Source organism: Amblyomma maculatum, chromosome 1 (genome assembly GCF_055883805.1).
Source record: "Amblyomma maculatum isolate TAMU_Amacu chromosome 1, ASM5588380v1, whole genome shotgun sequence".
NCBI lineage: Eukaryota > Metazoa > Arthropoda > Arachnida > Ixodida > Ixodidae > Amblyomma > Amblyomma maculatum.
In genome coordinates this window covers 471687284-471703743 of record NC_139344.1, presented here as the reverse complement: position 1 = coordinate 471703743, position 16460 = coordinate 471687284, and the positions used below count along the sequence as shown (strand labels likewise).

At 48.0% G+C, this 16460-nt stretch overlaps 1 protein-coding gene across 2 annotated transcripts in view; it reads left to right on the top strand.

The window, feature by feature from the left end:
* The window catches only part of Mitf (transcription factor Mitf), a 185159-nt gene extending 169738 nt beyond the window's left edge, over nucleotides 1-15421 (top strand). Inside the window, exons 7-8 of one of the 2 annotated variants that reach the window (XR_014707765.1) lie at nucleotides 12553-13247; nucleotides 13297-15421. Coding sequence is in view for 1 of the 2 variants with exons in the window: in XM_084605446.1 (XP_084461572.1) it covers nucleotides 12553-12948 (396 nt within the window). In the remaining variant the exon portion in view is untranslated. Of the gene's footprint in view, nucleotides 1-12552 lie in introns of both variants that reach the window. The other variant, XM_084605446.1, reaches the window with a different exon arrangement.
* The last annotated feature ends 1039 nt before the right edge of the window (nucleotides 15422-16460 follow it).

Sequence of the window (16460 nt, the reverse complement as noted above, 5' to 3'; positions counted from 1 at the left end):
TTACAATATTTCCGCTATCTGTCGCCAGGTGACGCTGCTCAGAGGACCTCACCGTTGAGAGAATCACGCGAGGAGGTGACGCTTCGCGGATATAATCGTGCTTCGCCTCAGTGAAATGTAGTCATTATGGAGAGTGCTAAAGAGAGGCAACAATGACATAATGAAGCTAGAAAGAAACGACGCGCTCAAAAGACAGCAGAAGAACGCACTGCATGACTCGAGAAGCATCGTAACGAAGATGCAGTTAGGAGAAGTCGTTCTAATTCCCAGAGTCGCTCTACGACAACTACTGAAGATTCTGGGTTGTGTTCCCGAGAGCGTCAGAATTAGACAAAGCGCAAACGACGTGCCGAGAAAATGGAGGAAGAATAGACAAGAAGGCTCGAGAAATGGCGGGCCGATGCTGCAGCTAAACGAGCCGATAAAGCGACAGAAGCCAGACGTAGGCGCAACGAAAACCTCAAGAGACGGCATGCAGAAGAAACGGATGACGAGCGGGCTACACGTCCTAGAGGAAAGAAGGGAGCAGTCTTTGACAGCTGCTGGTTTAACCATTGAGTCTGGAGACTCCGAAGATGTAGACGTGCTGACCATGCTTTGCCTTCTTAATATAGTCATATCTTCTACAGTCAAACCTCGATATAACGAACACGCATATAACGAATTATTGAATATATCGAACTCTTCCGAAATATTTTTGTCAAACACATGTATTTTTAACTTCCCATAGCGAACTCTGTTCGGCATAAAACAGATATTACGAACTTCGCGATGCAGGAGGCAGGCTTCGTTGCTCTACATGTGTGTTGTGCGGCGCAGCAAACGTTCAGGACTACCTCGCAGGCGCTGACAGCGCCACAGATGCCACAACGGCATTGGGAGTTGACAGCGAAAAAAAATATGGCTGCCGAGATCACCTCCGCGCGCCTGTTTATGCGCACAGAGGTGATCTCGGAGGCCACGAGAAATCGTTCGCATCTCACAATCGCTGACAGCACCGCTTCAGCAGCGGCGGCAGCGACGCGATCGAATGTTGCTTTTGCCTTTTTGGTTTTTGTGTCTTTCACGTTTTTTGGTTTTAGTGTTAGCAGCGGCGTTGCGGCGTGGCCGTCATAGTGTTCGGCGGAGGCTGCGTCGGTCGTCGTGTCGAGTGTGGTGCGCGGATGTGCGTAGTGCTGTGATGACGGTAAACGTGAAAAAAAGAGCAGCATTGACGTTAAAGACCAAGCTCACGATAAAATCAGGGCCTTGAAGGCAGTTTACAAGAGGAGACTGATTGACACTTCTCATGAAGCAGGACTTGAAGATCGACTTGCTGGATGCATTAAAGCGGCATGGGACAGCGTGAAAGGCGAAACGATTGCCAACTGCTTTTGGCACGCAGGTTTCGTTCCAGCAGAGGCCCGCGCATCAAATGACAATGGGGATGATACCGACGAAGCAGAAGCAGAGCTCCGCGAGCTCGATGAGCCTAGAACGATTTTTCGTGTTCTGTTGGTGACATGCCCGCAACAATGACTGTAGAGGACTTTGTAGGCGGTGACGACACGGACGCCGAAATCGCTGTGGAAGTTTCTGAACATCCCGCAGACGAAGCTCAGGCTGACCCTGCAGACGATGAGAACATTCAGACTTCAGAAGAAGCGCTTGCTGCATTGGATTTACTGCGCCGCCACTGCAGTGCTATTGAGAGCAGCGGGTTTGCCCTTGTTGAGAGTTTGCAAACTGTGGAACAGGGCGTGATACGGAACGCGATCAACACAAAAAAGCAGGCCGCGTTAACGCAGTTCTTTGCGTGTAAATAAATGGACGTGACCCAAGTAGGCACACTCCGAGTTCCTGTGCCTTCTCTGATTGAATTTTGCTGCTCTTGCATGTAATTTCTGTGAAATTTTATATTACGAATTATAGATAGAGCAAACTATTTTCCGATTTTTTAACTGTTCGTTATAACGAGGTTTCACTGTACTATGAAACACGAACTAACCACAAGTGTAGCTATGCAGCTGTTTCTTTCCCAACTTGACTAGGCAAGTCAAGTTGCAAAGTCAAAGCAAAGTCAAACCAAGTAGGAAAAGTCAAACAAGTTTTCTGCCTCCTAATACAGTTGAACCCCTCTATAACGAAAGCTTTCAAGAACGAAATTCTCGTGGCAACGAAAAATTCTGGCGCCCCTGGCAAACTCCCATAGGGTTCAATGCATTTGTCCCCTCTCAGCAGCGAAGGGTTTTTAAAAAGCAGTCCCTCATTAACGAAAGTTTGAGGTAGTGATCTGCAACATTTTTTTCGGCACGTCAGCCAGTCGGGAACATAGAATGGGCAAAACTGCAGCAGCACACTCATCCGACAAGTCGGGCCCGTTCATTTCACCTGCCAACAAGCACCGGCACAGCCATTTTTGTTTACTTTCGGTTGGTTCGGTAATGATAATGATAGCAAAGCATTTTTTTTTTTTTACCCACTGAAAGCGGCTTTTTGCTAGCCAGTCTGTTGGCGACTACGCACGCATGTGACGTTTCACGTGACACCGCCAGCCAACCGGGGAAGAGCAAGGAACTCTTTTTTTTCTTTTCGCCAGCGTGCCGACCACGTTATCTCGCCGATCTCGCCGTCCGCCTTGTGCAAGTCGAATTCGCCCGCGACTTGCTTGTGTACAGTGTTTTTTGTTGTTTTTTTGACTGTCGGAAACATGCCGCCTCCTGTAAAGAAGCGCAAGTTTTTGATGCTGCAGGAAAAGGCAGCAATCATCGCCGAAGCTGAAAAAGGCAGAAAGAAGACGGACATTGCGGAGGAGTTCAGTATCCCGTGCAGCTCACTTTCTACGATTCTGAAATCAAGGAATGGCATCATGGCGGCACTCCAGAACGGCGCGCGCGCTCAGAACAAAACTTTGGCAGCGCCGGTTTACGAAGATATGGACAAAGCCGTATTTCAGTGGTTCCTGAACAAGAGAGCGAACAAGGTGCCTTTGTCTGGAAGCCTTCTGCACCAAAAGGCGATTGACTATGCGTGCATTCTGGGGCACGACAACTTTAAGGCGAGTGCCGGTTGGCTAAGTCGATTTAAAGCACGGCACTGCATCATCGCCAAAGTGTTGTCGGGGGAGTGTGCGAGCGTTGACGCTGGAGCAGCATCGTCCTGGATGCAGGAAAATTACGAAGGCATAATGGACGAGTACGAGCCCTCCGAAATTTATAATGCGGACGGAACTGGCTTCTTCTATGAAATGTTGCCTTCAAAAACGCTAGACCTCAAAGGAAAAAAATGCCATGGCGGCAAGCTGAGCAAAAAGCGGGTCACCATTCTTTTATGCTCAAACAAGGATGGATCTGACCGCTGATTGGCCGGAGCAAGACGCCACGGTGTTTTAAAGGTAACCGAAAGCTTCCGGTCCAGTACACTGCAAACCAAAAAGCGTGGATGACGCTCTCAAGCTCTCAGTGTGCACCACATTGAAGATGTTGCCCTGACGAGCATCCGCTTTTTTTCCCTGCGAATTGCACATCCGTTATCCAACCTCTTGATCAGGGGGTTATTAAAAGTGTGAAGTCTGTGTACCGAAGAAGGCTCATCCAACGGATGTTGCTAAACATCGAAATGAAGCGACCGACGGAAATTGACCTCTTCATGGCGCTGGAGATGCTTGCCGGCGCGTGGAGTGCTACTTCGGCCACGTTTGTCCAGAACTGCTTCAGGCACGCCGGTTTCGCAGCTGGTCAGCACGCCTTGGCAGAACCGGAAGCTGCAAGCGGTGACAATCTGCAGCCACTAACCGAAGCATGGAACGCGCTTCGCAGTGTAGATGCAATGGTGCCAGAGGCTGTTGAACTGGAGGACTTTTTGTGTGCGAATGCCGACTTGATCGTGCGCGAGGAATTCAGCGGCGACGCTATTATCGACAGTGTGCACAAAGAAAATGAGGCGAGTGACGACGAAGATTGCGAAAACCAAGCACAAGGTAAGCAAGTAAGCTCGCGTGATGTGCTTGATGCTGTCGGTGTTATCCGGACTTTTCTCGGCGACGACGACGACGAAGCTATGCATAGCTTATCAAGCCGCGAAGTCAGAGTCGTCAAGCTCCTGCACAGCAATGTCAAGCAGAGCAAAATAAGCGACTTTTTTCATTAAATTTTGGTTCTGGAAGGTAATGGGTGTGCTTATTTGTCCATTTTCGCGACAGCAAAATTCTCACGACAAAGAAAAGATTTTCCTTCCCCGGCGGTTTCGTTATTGTGGGGTTCGACTGTACCACTGTTTCCCTCCAACATGGATTAGGGAATAATTCAGGACCTGAAAACCTGGTACCGCAAACAGGTGCTTGAGCGTATGTTGTTATGCTTGTAAGCAGGGCACAAGTATGACATCTCTCTTCTTAGGGCTACGCACATTCCAGTGCATATTTCCGGGGTTCGATCCTAAGCACCAGCAGCTGCGTTTCGATGGAGACATAACAGAGTGGAGTCTGTGTGCTGTGCGATGTCAGTGCACATTAAAGAACCCCAGATGGTCAAAATTTGCGGAGCCCTCCCATAGGAGTCTCTCATAGCCTGAGTCGCTTTGGAACGTTAAGCTGCGCAAACCTGCAAACCAATCTAGTGCATGTTTGGAGCAACATACTACCTGCAGTTATTGCAAACTGCTTCAAACACTTCAGCTTCACTGAGCGTGTTAACACCACTGATGTGGAGGACCTGGACACCAACTACGAGGAAGAGACAGATTATACAAGCATTCTGCGATTGAATGTTTGACTGTGCAATTATGTCATAATCGACAGTAACGTGGCCGTCTCACCAACAATGAAATCATTGAACAAGCTTTAGGGACTGAACAAGCAACTTCCGAAGAAGGTGACGATACAGTAGAAACCCTTTGTTACGTTCCTCACTGCTGCGTTTTTCCCGGCTGTTACGTCGCTTTCATCCGGTCCCGGCATTGCTCCCGCAGGATCCAATGTCAATACATTGGATCCTCGTTGTTACGTTGTAACTGTGAAAACATTCCCGCATGATACGTCGCAACTGGTCACCGCGAACGCGCCTGAGGCAACGCACGCCGACCACCATTTTGACTTTTGAATAGTCTTGGCTAAGCTTGGCTATGGAACTAACTTCAAGAAGCCGCACGCGAGTTGGATAGGCCGCCACTAGATGGCTATCTGCCTCGTGAACGTCAGCTAGGTGGCGTGGCGTGCGCCGCCACCGCCCGATTCAAAGGGTTCAGCTTCATCCATCCATCCATCCGTCGAACCAGTCCACGACAAAGCCGGTCGTGAACCAGTCGAACTAGCCCTTGTCCTTTGTATCCGACGATTGTAATCTGAAGTTCTTCAATGGCGTCGCGCAAGCGGAAGGCGCTTTCCCTCCAGGAAAAGCTGGACGCACTCAATGCTGTCGACAGGCAGCCAGCGCGGAAAAGAATTTATACTGCCAGACCTTGGTCTGCCACTATCAACGCTTAACAGCATCGTCTCAAAGCGTTCCGAGATTGAAGGCAATGCGCGCTTTTCAGCCCGAAAGCTAAGCAGGCTCATGGGGCCAAGTATGGAAACCTCGACAAGGCTCTTCTGACCTGGTTCAAGCAAGCTCGCGCTGCTGGCGTCAACTTTGATGGCAGCATCTTGTGCGAGAAGGCAGTGGACATCGCCGACAGACTGGGCATCACGGACTTTTCAGCGTCGAATGGCTGGATCGACCATTTCTGGAAGAGGCACGGCATCGCATACAAAACAGTAAGTGGTGAATCAGCAAGTGTGAATTTGGCAACAGTCGACGATTGGAAGGCCGCACTATCTGCTATACTAATTGAGGGCTATGCGCCTCGTGACATCCACAACGCCGATGAAACGGGCCTTTTTTTTCGGGTGCAGCCGTAAAGTCCCTAAGCCTGAAAGGAGAAGCGTGTCACAGAGGCAAAAACAGCGAAGAGCGATTGACGGTGCTCCTTTGCTGCAACATGGATGGTTCTGATAAGTTAAAGCCATGGGTAATCGGCAAATATCGGAACCCGCGGTGCTTGAAGAACACTCGCCTGCTGCCATGTCACTACAGAAGTAGCAGTCATGCATGGATGACGTGTTCGTTGTTCGAAGAATTTCTTCGCCACTTCGACAACAAGATGGGATCCCAGTGCAGGAGTGTTCTCCTTTTTCTAGAAAATTGTGCTGCCCACCCAAGAGACCTGCAGTTTCTTCGGAACGTCAAGCTTGTGTTCTTTCCAGCGAACACTACAAGCCATCTGCAGCCGCTGGATGCCGGCGTCATAAAGAACCTGAAGCATTCCTACCGGAAGTGTGTTGTGAAGCGCTGTCTTGCGCGTATTGATCGTGGACAGCAGCCTACGACCATTTTGGTGCTTGACGCTATGCACTATGTCGCTTCAGCGTGGGCTGCAGTGGCCGCATCAACTGCACAGCACTGCTTCGCACAGTGTGGCTTTCGCACGGATGGCGAAGGGGAATTTCCTCGCACAGACGCTAGGGAGTCTGAAGCAGCCTCTTTCGATCAAGAGCTCACTGAGGCGATGGATGCGCTGGGTGCCACGGGACTCGCATACTACGACTATGTCGCAGTGAATGCTGCCGTCGTGACATCGGAGTGCCAAAGTATCGGTATTATTGTTGCGAGCTCGGTCGCGAGTGAAGCCACAAATTGTGATGACGAGCGCGAGCCACACGATTCCGAGGATTTGTCAGATCCGAGCTTTGAAGAAGCAGTCGCAGCTCTGGACCTCCTCCGTAGGTATGTCGCACCTCAAAGCGACGCGGACAGCAATGTGGCTTTCCAGGCTATTGAGAAGCGCCTGATGTTTTCTAGCGAGCGAAAGAAACGGCAGTCCACTATTTTTGATGTTTTAAAGTCCTAACGTCACTTTACGGAAATAAATTGTTTGAAATGAAAGCTGCACTGTTCTCGTTCCTTTTCGGAGCCTTCCTCACTGTTGCGTTTTCCCGACTGTTACGTGTTTTTTTTTCTCGGAGTGGCGAAAAACGTATGAACGGGGTTCTGCTGTACTTGAACTGCTGCGCCACATTGTGACTGAGGCTGTTGAGGCCCTGAGGGTTTTGGAAGACATATGTGCCAGTTCTGCAGACAGTGTGCGCATGAATTGGCAAAAGTGCACAAAGTAGTAGTTGTGATCCGAGTTTCCCGCACAAAGCAATCGACAATAACAGATTTCTTAAAAAAAAAATAATAATAATAATAGTATGTTGATGTGCAGCCCCTTTTTTTTTCCCTTTCTCGATAATTCGACATTCGGTTAATTCAGCCATTTTCTCCAATCCTGCAAAATCCGAATGAAGGGGGTTATACGCAAGGTTACAAGGTTGCCAAAAGCACGAATTACTAAAGCACTTCATTTGCTGCATGTATCCTCACTGTCGCTTTCCACGTTTGTTGTTATAACATTGACAGCGGACCATACAGTTTTACTCTTGATCACAGTCTCGGTCTGAGTCCGTCTCTGCCCCATATTCAGCTTCTTCTGATGCCCCACACCAAGTGGCCTTCATTCATGTCCACGGCATTTGCAATTCCTGTATGTTTGAAGGTTCTGATGACCGCCTGTGCAGCAGTCATGCCTCACGCCAAAAGGCGGAGTAACAAGAGTTTACTTTGTTCAGCAGCACTGTAACAGCTCCAGCCATTTTCATGCAGGTCTTTTCTGTATTAAAAAAAAAAAAACTGTACACAGTCTTGTATAAAATTAAACTGCATCTTTCAGTAGGGCTACACCTCTGTTCAATTTAATGTAATTTTATTTGCAAATACAAACTAAATTTCAAAACCAACATTCTGAACTTTGTTTACTATTTTAATTTTTTTCACTAATCATATATTCGATTTGATTTTCGCCATATTCATCGTCATCATCAGCCAGACTATACACACCCACTGCAGGGCGACAGCCTCTCCCATTTTCTTCCAATTAACCCGGTCCTGTGCTAGCTAGATCCACTTGACCCCTGCATACTTCTTAATCTCATCCGCCCTCTACTAAGCTTTCCTTCCCTTGAAATTCAGTTTGTTGCCCTAAGCAACCATCGGTTACCCTTTCTTCGCGCTACATGTCCTGCTCATGCCCATTACTTTATTTCTCCTTTTATTTATTTTTTTTATTCGAATTTCACTAACTTGTGCTATTTCTCTGATCCACTCTGTGTGCCTCCTATCTCTTAACATTACACCTACAATTTTCCATTCCATGGTGCTCTGTGTTGTCCTCAACTTAAGTAGAATCCTTTTCGCTAACCTCCATGTTTCAGCTCCATAGGTAAGTACCAGTAAGGATGCTTTCCTCTTGAGTGATACTGGTAAGCTGCTAGTCATAATGTTTGAGTACCTTCCGATTGCGCTCCATCTCAATGTTCGCTATATTCCCCATATTTGATGCAGTCGAACCCAGATATATCGAACTCGAAGGGGATCGCGAAATAGTTCAATATATTGATAATTCGATATTCGAAAATTGGCTTGAGTCGCCACTTACGATCGTGAAAAATGATCATGAGTGATGATGAATGGGTCAACCCACTCGCATAATAAACCCATTTCCCATTTTTGCCCCCGAGAACTTGAAAAAAAAAAGCGTTTGGTGGTGCGTCCCTCTGTTTCGAACCTGGCATCCACACCTTATTTACTGGCAGCACGCCAAGATGCTGCGCAGCAATGTTTATCTTTTGATGATACTTGTCATAAATCTTGCGGTGGCAAGGAGTGAACTTGGCAGAGTGCCCGCATGATGGCTTGATTGCACAAGCCTGGTTCGAGTTATCGCTTTGCGCTTGGGGTGGGGCGGGCGTAGTCCACTGCTACAAAATCATTAGCAAGTGTGATACAGTCCAGCCCACTTATAACGAACTTGATCGTCATGCGGCATATGTTCGTTGTATCCAAAGTCCGTAGTAAGTGGACCACCTATAATACGGGCAAAAAGAGCAAGCGAGACGAAAGTTAACTTTATTTTTGAAAAAAGTCCGTGATGCATGTCTGCTTCTTCAAAGCTGATCGCATCACTGCCGTTCCAGCGTGGTAATATGTTCATCGCCAAGGCCTCTGCTGCACACGAGTTCCTTAAGCGACGCGATGTAACCGATCGCGGTTGAAGCGTTCATAGCAACCGGCGGTAGAGCAGCATCCTCGTCATCATCCTCGTCGGTCTCTGGGCAGTCAGGAAGGGCTCGCACTTCACGCACAATAGCTTCGTCAGTGCATGGCTTCGCAACGTCGGCGTCGCCATCAGCAGAAACGAAATCGTCCCGGGCAATGTCGGGTCCGGCCAGCTGCGTGTCAACGACGCGTTGCCACAAGTCCTCGTGCGACCGACCTTCCGGTGGGTGATCTATGGCGTCCTCGGTGCCTGGGCCGATAAAACCCGCCTTGCGGAAGCAATTTGCTATGCACTCCGCAGTGAGTTCCATCCACGCCGCTTTCAACATCTCCACGGCGGCAAGCAAGCTTATGCAAACTGGCATGGCAGCAACAATCGCGATCAACAGGCGTTGGATGACGCGCCGCTGATAGCACACCTTGAACGCATGAATGATGCCCATATCCAGCGGCTGAATTTTGCAGTTTGCATTGGGAAGCAAGAAGAGCACTGTCACCGCGCTCAAGGAAGGCTGCACATGGTGCGCCGCGCAGTTATCCAGCACGAGCAGGACCTTCCTCTTTTTTCGTGCCATGTCACGGTCAAACTCGACAAGCCACTCGGCAAATAAGTCATGACTCATCCAGGCTTTTGTATTGTTCCTGTAGCATACAGGCACATAGCTTCCAAAGCATCGCAGCTTACGTGACTTGCCAATGACAAAAGGCAGCCGCCGGTCACTGCCGTCCATTTTGACACCCAGAAGAACGGTTATGTGCAACTTGCTGTTCTTCCCCCCTGCGCACTTGTCGCCTTTCAAGGCATGCGTTTTAGTTGGCAACATCTGATAAAACAACGCAGTCTTGTCAGCATTGTAAAAGTCCCGTGGAGCATAGCTCGTGATTGTTGGGAGGTTGTCGGAAAGCCACGCATCGACGTCCTCGTTGTCCGCAGATACGGCCTCGCCGACGACCGCCTTGAAATTAATTCCGTGGTGAGCCTTAAACCGGTGGAGCCATCCATGGCCTGGGCTGAAATCGGGAAAGTCCAAAAGGAAGGCGAAGTCTTTAGCCTTGGAGAGCATCAGCGGTCCACTGATCGGAACGTTGCGAGACCGGGCGTCAGCGAACCACTTCAGCAGTGCGTCCTCAACGTCCGCATAGGTCGCCTTCCGAAGGCGCTTTCTAGTCGTCGGGTTAGTATTCACGGTAGCACCAAGAATCTTTTTCTTGCCCTTAGCAATGGTTGAAACGGTCAATTTCGACAGTCCGTACTTCTTGATCAGTTCGCAGTTTTTTGCACCTTGAGCAAGTTCATTAACAATGGCCATCTTTGTTGTGATATCGACAGCTTTCCTTTTAGCACATGAAGAGGTCGGCGTACAGTCCTCCATCGCACCAGGCGCAAGTCAAGCCCTTGAGCTCGCGCGTTGAGGCATCCTTCAACTCCTTGATCTGGGAAAGGCACGGATGCGGCAATGATGTCAACGCAGTACCATCGCACAGAAAGAATCGATGGCGCAATGCCTTCAGCTTGGGGTGGCAACGGAGCAACAAATGGAGAACCGGTTTGAGCCTGTAGAGCAGGCGCCTGACTTTCCGGATTGGCCGACGCAGATCACGTGGATGCATCACAGCGACGCGGGTGGTGCCACTTTCTCTTTCGTCACCGCGCGCAAGCGTTTTTTCGTTGTCATTTTTCAACGCGTGCTTTTTCTTTTTTTACTTTATTTTACCCGCAAAGGAGCGCCGGGGGACGCTTTGTGCGCTCTGTTTTCGCGCCGTGTGAGGGGAACACAAAGTGCACGAAATTCGCCTGCCGCGAGTTCGCAGTCGAGCGAAACCACGCCAAACACCGCCGGTTTGGTCAACTACGGGCGCTCTACAGCTTCGCGTTCGCTCTAACCGAGTGTTGAGGCCACAACAGTTCGTTCTATGTGAGACAGTGTGCCATTGCCCCATTATATATTCTGACGGGAGCACCGCCCTCGTTCGTACTAAGCGAGCGTTCGTTATTTCTGCGGCTGTTATAAGTGGGCTGGACTGTAGCTGCAAATGCCCTTTGGAGCGAACAATGCTAAAAGCCGGTTTCATGGTCACAGCCGACTGCGTGCTTTCGTTGATTTATATATGCAAGAATAAACAACTCCCGCACAAAAAAAAAAAAAATAAAAATCTGGCGCTTCTGAACGTTCGCAGCCGCCATAGCTTACGCTGCGCCGCACGTTAAGCCCGACAAGAACAACTCTCGCAAAATAAAAAAAAAAATTGCTGCTTCTTAACCTCTGCAGCCGCCATAGCATACGTTCAGCACGCTTCTTCGCCAACTTCGCTGCTGCGGCGGGTTGCCAAGCCGGTTTTTTCCCGCTGTATTTTTTTTCTTCTTTCGCGCGCGTGTGCGTGATCCGTGCTATCAGTGCTGCGCCGCTGCGCACGCTTTTCTCGCTGCGAGTGTGTGCGTGGGCCTCGACCGGTCGTGATACCGAAGTTCGTATCACCCATAGCGAAAAGAAAATGTGTTCGGAACATCCGTTTTTTTGCCCACTGAACGCAAGGCAATTCGGCCGGGGAATTTTATGAATTCTTATCACACCGAATTTCGTATCACCGAGATTCTACTGTAATTGGAGTGGCTCCTGAATAAATACAATATGTTGTCACAGGGAAGATATCCACAGTCAGATAGCTGTCCGAACCACTAGCATTGATGGCACACAGGTCTCACCACCCTGTCTCACCACCCTCTGGGTGGTGAGACAGGGTGTTGCACTTAGGAGAGCAACATTTTATTTGGGCTTGTGTCTTGAATAAACTTAAGTTGCGAGTAGCGCTCGTCCTTGTTTTCCTCACTTGTCCTTGTGTCCACGGGCAAACTTTTCGAGACGTCACATCATGCCCTGATAGCAGCTTGTGACTTCACCCCAGTACTAAAATGATGGAAGTTGTCGACAAACTTTTTGGACTCAACAGGACCTGACAACAGTCCAAAAACTTCGAACATAAAAAGAAAATTGCATTGCTGGAAACCAACCAACCTCAAAAGTTGCCACATTCATGTCTTTCTATGTTTAGCCCCCAAGCACTATTAGATTGTATTTGCACTACAGTCATGATTTAATCATGCCTGCACTGCCTCATCACCAAAACTGTGTTGTGCAACGCAGCCGGAGGTCATGCTGCACAGCATGTATACACCACACAGAGTGAGAACATGGTGTCCTTCACAAAATCGGAAGAAGCAGGTGGAAGTAAGCGTCTCCGTCTGTACCCCCACCTCCGTGTCTCTCTTCATCTGCCCTGGACCACAGGTGGTGTTGTGTAAAGCACAGCAGATGCTGCTGCTGCTGCCTTGCTTTCAACACCGTTGCTAGCTAGTGCACTAGTGCTTCACCACTGTTAAATATTTTGCTGACGAGGTTGATGAACTTCTAACTGTGGTTTGTCTTGTCCAACTTCTCTGCAGGAACTGGAGCAGACGATGCAGATGCACGGCATTCCACTGTCAAACCAAACGTGGCAGCCCACATCAGAGTCACAACTAAGTGCACTTATCAGCGAGGGGCCCGCGACGCTGTCCTTCAATGACCTCTACGACCTCAAGGGCAACAGTGAAGACCTCAAGCCGGATGACTTTCGGGCCGACGAGTTTCATCATGACACATATGACATCAAGCATGAGGCTCCGAGCCCAAGCCCAAGTTCGGGCCTGAGCTCAGCACCCAGTCCAGGACATGCACTTGGCCACTACGAAGACATCATGGATGACGACCCTATGGGCAGCGGGGACCCTCTGTTGTCAGCATCGCACCTCCCACATGACAAGCTCAACTCACCTGGCACGATGGACTATCACGGGTAGATGCAGAGTGATCATTGCGAAGGACTGGGTGGCAGTATACCGTTTCCACTCTTGGACAGCTGTGTGTGACCTATAGTAGCATTAGATCCTTGTGGCCGTGCTTATCTGACGGGAGCAGTGTCAACGTGGTGCATGCAGGCTCTACATTCGGCTTGACGGTTCAGCAACTGAACTGTGAAGAACGGCAAGGGATTGTCGACACAAGATTTTTGTAGATGACAGGGAAATGAGCCCATTTATGGCCCGGGGTGTAACACTGTAGTTGTGTGAACAGAGGCGAGGCCACATGGTGCGCGCAGGCACCATGTGGCCTCTGTGGCACCATGTGGCATGCCATGGTGCGCGCAGGCACCATGGCATGCTGTCTGCGATCTCAGATTGGACTCGCCATTACAGCTGTGCCATTTCGTCTTGATTATCAAAGGAAGAGATACGACCCTGTTTTGTTTCTGTGGATCAGTTTCCATAGGTTAATGTGGCAGTCAGTTTTCGAGTATTTATGAATTTTATCGATCGTTCGCTTCATTGTACCTTTATTGTTTTTCTTGCTCAGATGTTGAAGCAGGACACACTGTCGAGGAATAGCGGAAGTGCATAGTGACTGTGGCCTGTCCTGTGATAGAGGCACTGGAAAGCAGTGGCACTCTAAAAAATATCACCAGTGTTAAACAAGCAGCTACCTGGAAGCAGTGTTCTGCCCGGATACAAGAGTCTCTTGCATTCTTTGTCTGGCCAGCTGGATTTGAGAATGCATTGTTGCGTTTTTGGCACAAGGGAACACGGGCTCTCTTGTGAAAAATTTTAAACCACACAAACAACTTGGTAGAGATTTCGTGGTGTCGTAAAGGTTGCAAGAACTCTGTGTTTCTATGCTATAAAGAGATTTCACAGAGGGAGGGTTGAAAGAGGCCTGTGACACTTTTGCCACAGGAGTGTTTGGTTTTCCTCGTAATGCAAGCTCCTGCTAGCCAGCCGCCAGAAGATGACACTTTGTGTGGTTTTCTCCGAGTGAGAGGCTTTTGAGTGTTGTACTACCACGTCATGACATCATATTCAAGAACTGGGCATCTCCAAATTCATTGCAAAACTTGGTTGGACCAGTCAACATAACATGGGTGGTGAACAGCGATGCTTTTTCTTTTGTCGTCCCCACCAACATAGACCTTCTCTTGACCGCTGGTCATATGGCTGTGTGGATTTTTTCTTACAAGATTGCCTGCCTTGCAATGTTTCGTTTGGGTTTGAACTGCGCCATTTTTATTATTTTTTTATATATTGTGCCTCAAGGCACTTGTACAGATGCATCAGCTCACCTCTATTACAATTGCAGAGCAAACCTGACAGTTTTGTGCGATCCACTCTGCCTGACGCTTCACTGACCTCAAGACCAAGTTTTGAGTGGACACTTCTCATGCCAACACCACATGCATTGGTGAGATGCCAGCAAAGCCAAAATATGTCATCAGAGTCATGTGCAGGGCAAACCTTAATCTCTGTGGCTGAAGTGCATCTGAATGACAGCGAGGTATACAAAGACTGTTTGAACTGCACACAGCACGGCTGTAAAAATATTGTACTTACGTGTAAGCCACAGCTTTGACGTGAGCAGACTTCATTAAGGGAGAGTAATTCCTAAGCTTCTCGATTGTTGCCCAAAACACTGTCTCTCTACAGACATTTGTATTGTAATCCACGTGCAACTTTTGCTGTACTCTAAATGGTGCCTTTATGCTTGGAAGAGGCTGATCAATATTGGAGAGAAATTGCTCGATTCCTTCACTCTTTTTTTTTTTTTTTTTTTTTTTCTGCTGCTATTGGGATCAAGCGCTGCTCAATGAGTCTTCTTCTCAATGCCAGAATATACTGAGGTTGTTCAATTCTAAGCACTCTTCCAACAACAACCTTCTCAAAATTACTGGAGGTGAATCCAGCCAATTTGGACTTTCAATGACTTTTGACAGCTGTGTCCTCCATGTTTTGGGCCAGGCTGTTTATTAATAGCCACTTGGCAGATGTGAGTCAGCATGTTTCAAGTGGTCTTTTAGGTGGAATATTTGTTATATAGTTAGCTGCTCCAGTTAATTTGTGTTGCTTGATAGTGGAATTCCAAGTTTTGCATTTTAGATGGACATGAACATAGCGAATTCACAGCTCACACACAAGCTAGGTTGGTAAGAGGTGGTCAGCCAGTACTACAAAGTAGGCTGTTAAGGTTGGCAGAGTCCATGTTTAGTCACAGAAATGGATGCTTTCCAGCTTTGGTGCCGACAGAAATATTTGCTTGACATCAGTGTGGATTTTAAGTGACAAACAGTGCATAGAGAATGTCTTATTTGATAGTTTATCTTTTTGTAGCATGCAGTCATTCTGTTGTAACACATGTCGCACATTGACTAATGAAGTGTGAAGGGCATTAACTTAAGTCACATTCAAGAACACTAGTATGGTGTTGTAAACCTTTTTTTTTTTTTTTGCACGTGTTAAAAGTGAGCTTGTGACACTAGTGCAGTTGTGGCAGTGCATGTGTCTACAATTATTCAAAGGGGGAGGGCGCAGTTAATAATTAAGCTTTTGGGGCAAGTTTGCCTGCAATGTTCTAGCATAATCAATGCTTTTCATTCTTCAGCTGAAATGCAGGAGGGGCCAGTTTAATGAGCATTGCTTACTGGCAGTTAGCAAAGCATGTGAATGAGATATAGAGGTGGCTGCACTCTGATAGAGCTTATTGCATATAAACAAACCCTAAATGTTTTTGCTAGTTTGTCAATGTGCCTTTTGCAAGTTTCTCTGCATTGTAGCATTGAGATGCTGCAGGAGGTTCTTGCTCTTCTGTTTGGGCAAGTCATTGGCACTTTCGTGTCAGTGCCACAAGATTATGACATCAGATCCTTTTGAGAGACGTTACCATTTCATTTGTGTCGACCCTGTTACAAACTGCCGCATTCTGCTCTGTTTATTGTTGGCATCTTTTTGTTGATAGCTCACACCTGTTCATTTTACGCAGTAACTTTGATTCATAGGATGACTATTTTTGTTATCTTTAAGTTTTCTCCAATTTGTATCTGCACCTTCATGCAAATAGTTTGTTTCTGGAAGAGGTGCCGTCTTCCCTGCCCGTTTTGCCTCCCCAAGTAGAAAAGCTGAGTTTTTCTTCTCTTGCATGTGGGGCTTTTGTATGTTTCATTTGATTGAGACTAGAGATGACTTGTGTGTGCGAGTGGTCGTCGATATCAGTACAGTACCTGTGTGCCATAGTGCATTGCCTTCAGAGTGCCCCGGACACAGGCCGTGCACATGTTTGTGACCATGTGATAAATGCTTCTTGTGGACACTTAGGGTTTATGCACTAGTCGAGAAGAGGATGTTGATAGCTGTCTCTATGTTCTTTAAAGGGGACTTTAATGGGGAATGGCCTGCGTTATGGTCTGTTTCCTTAAGTGTACATATCTGTCCCCATGTAAATAGCAACCCCATTCTTGTTGTGCTCATTTTGTTTTGTTGTACATACTGAG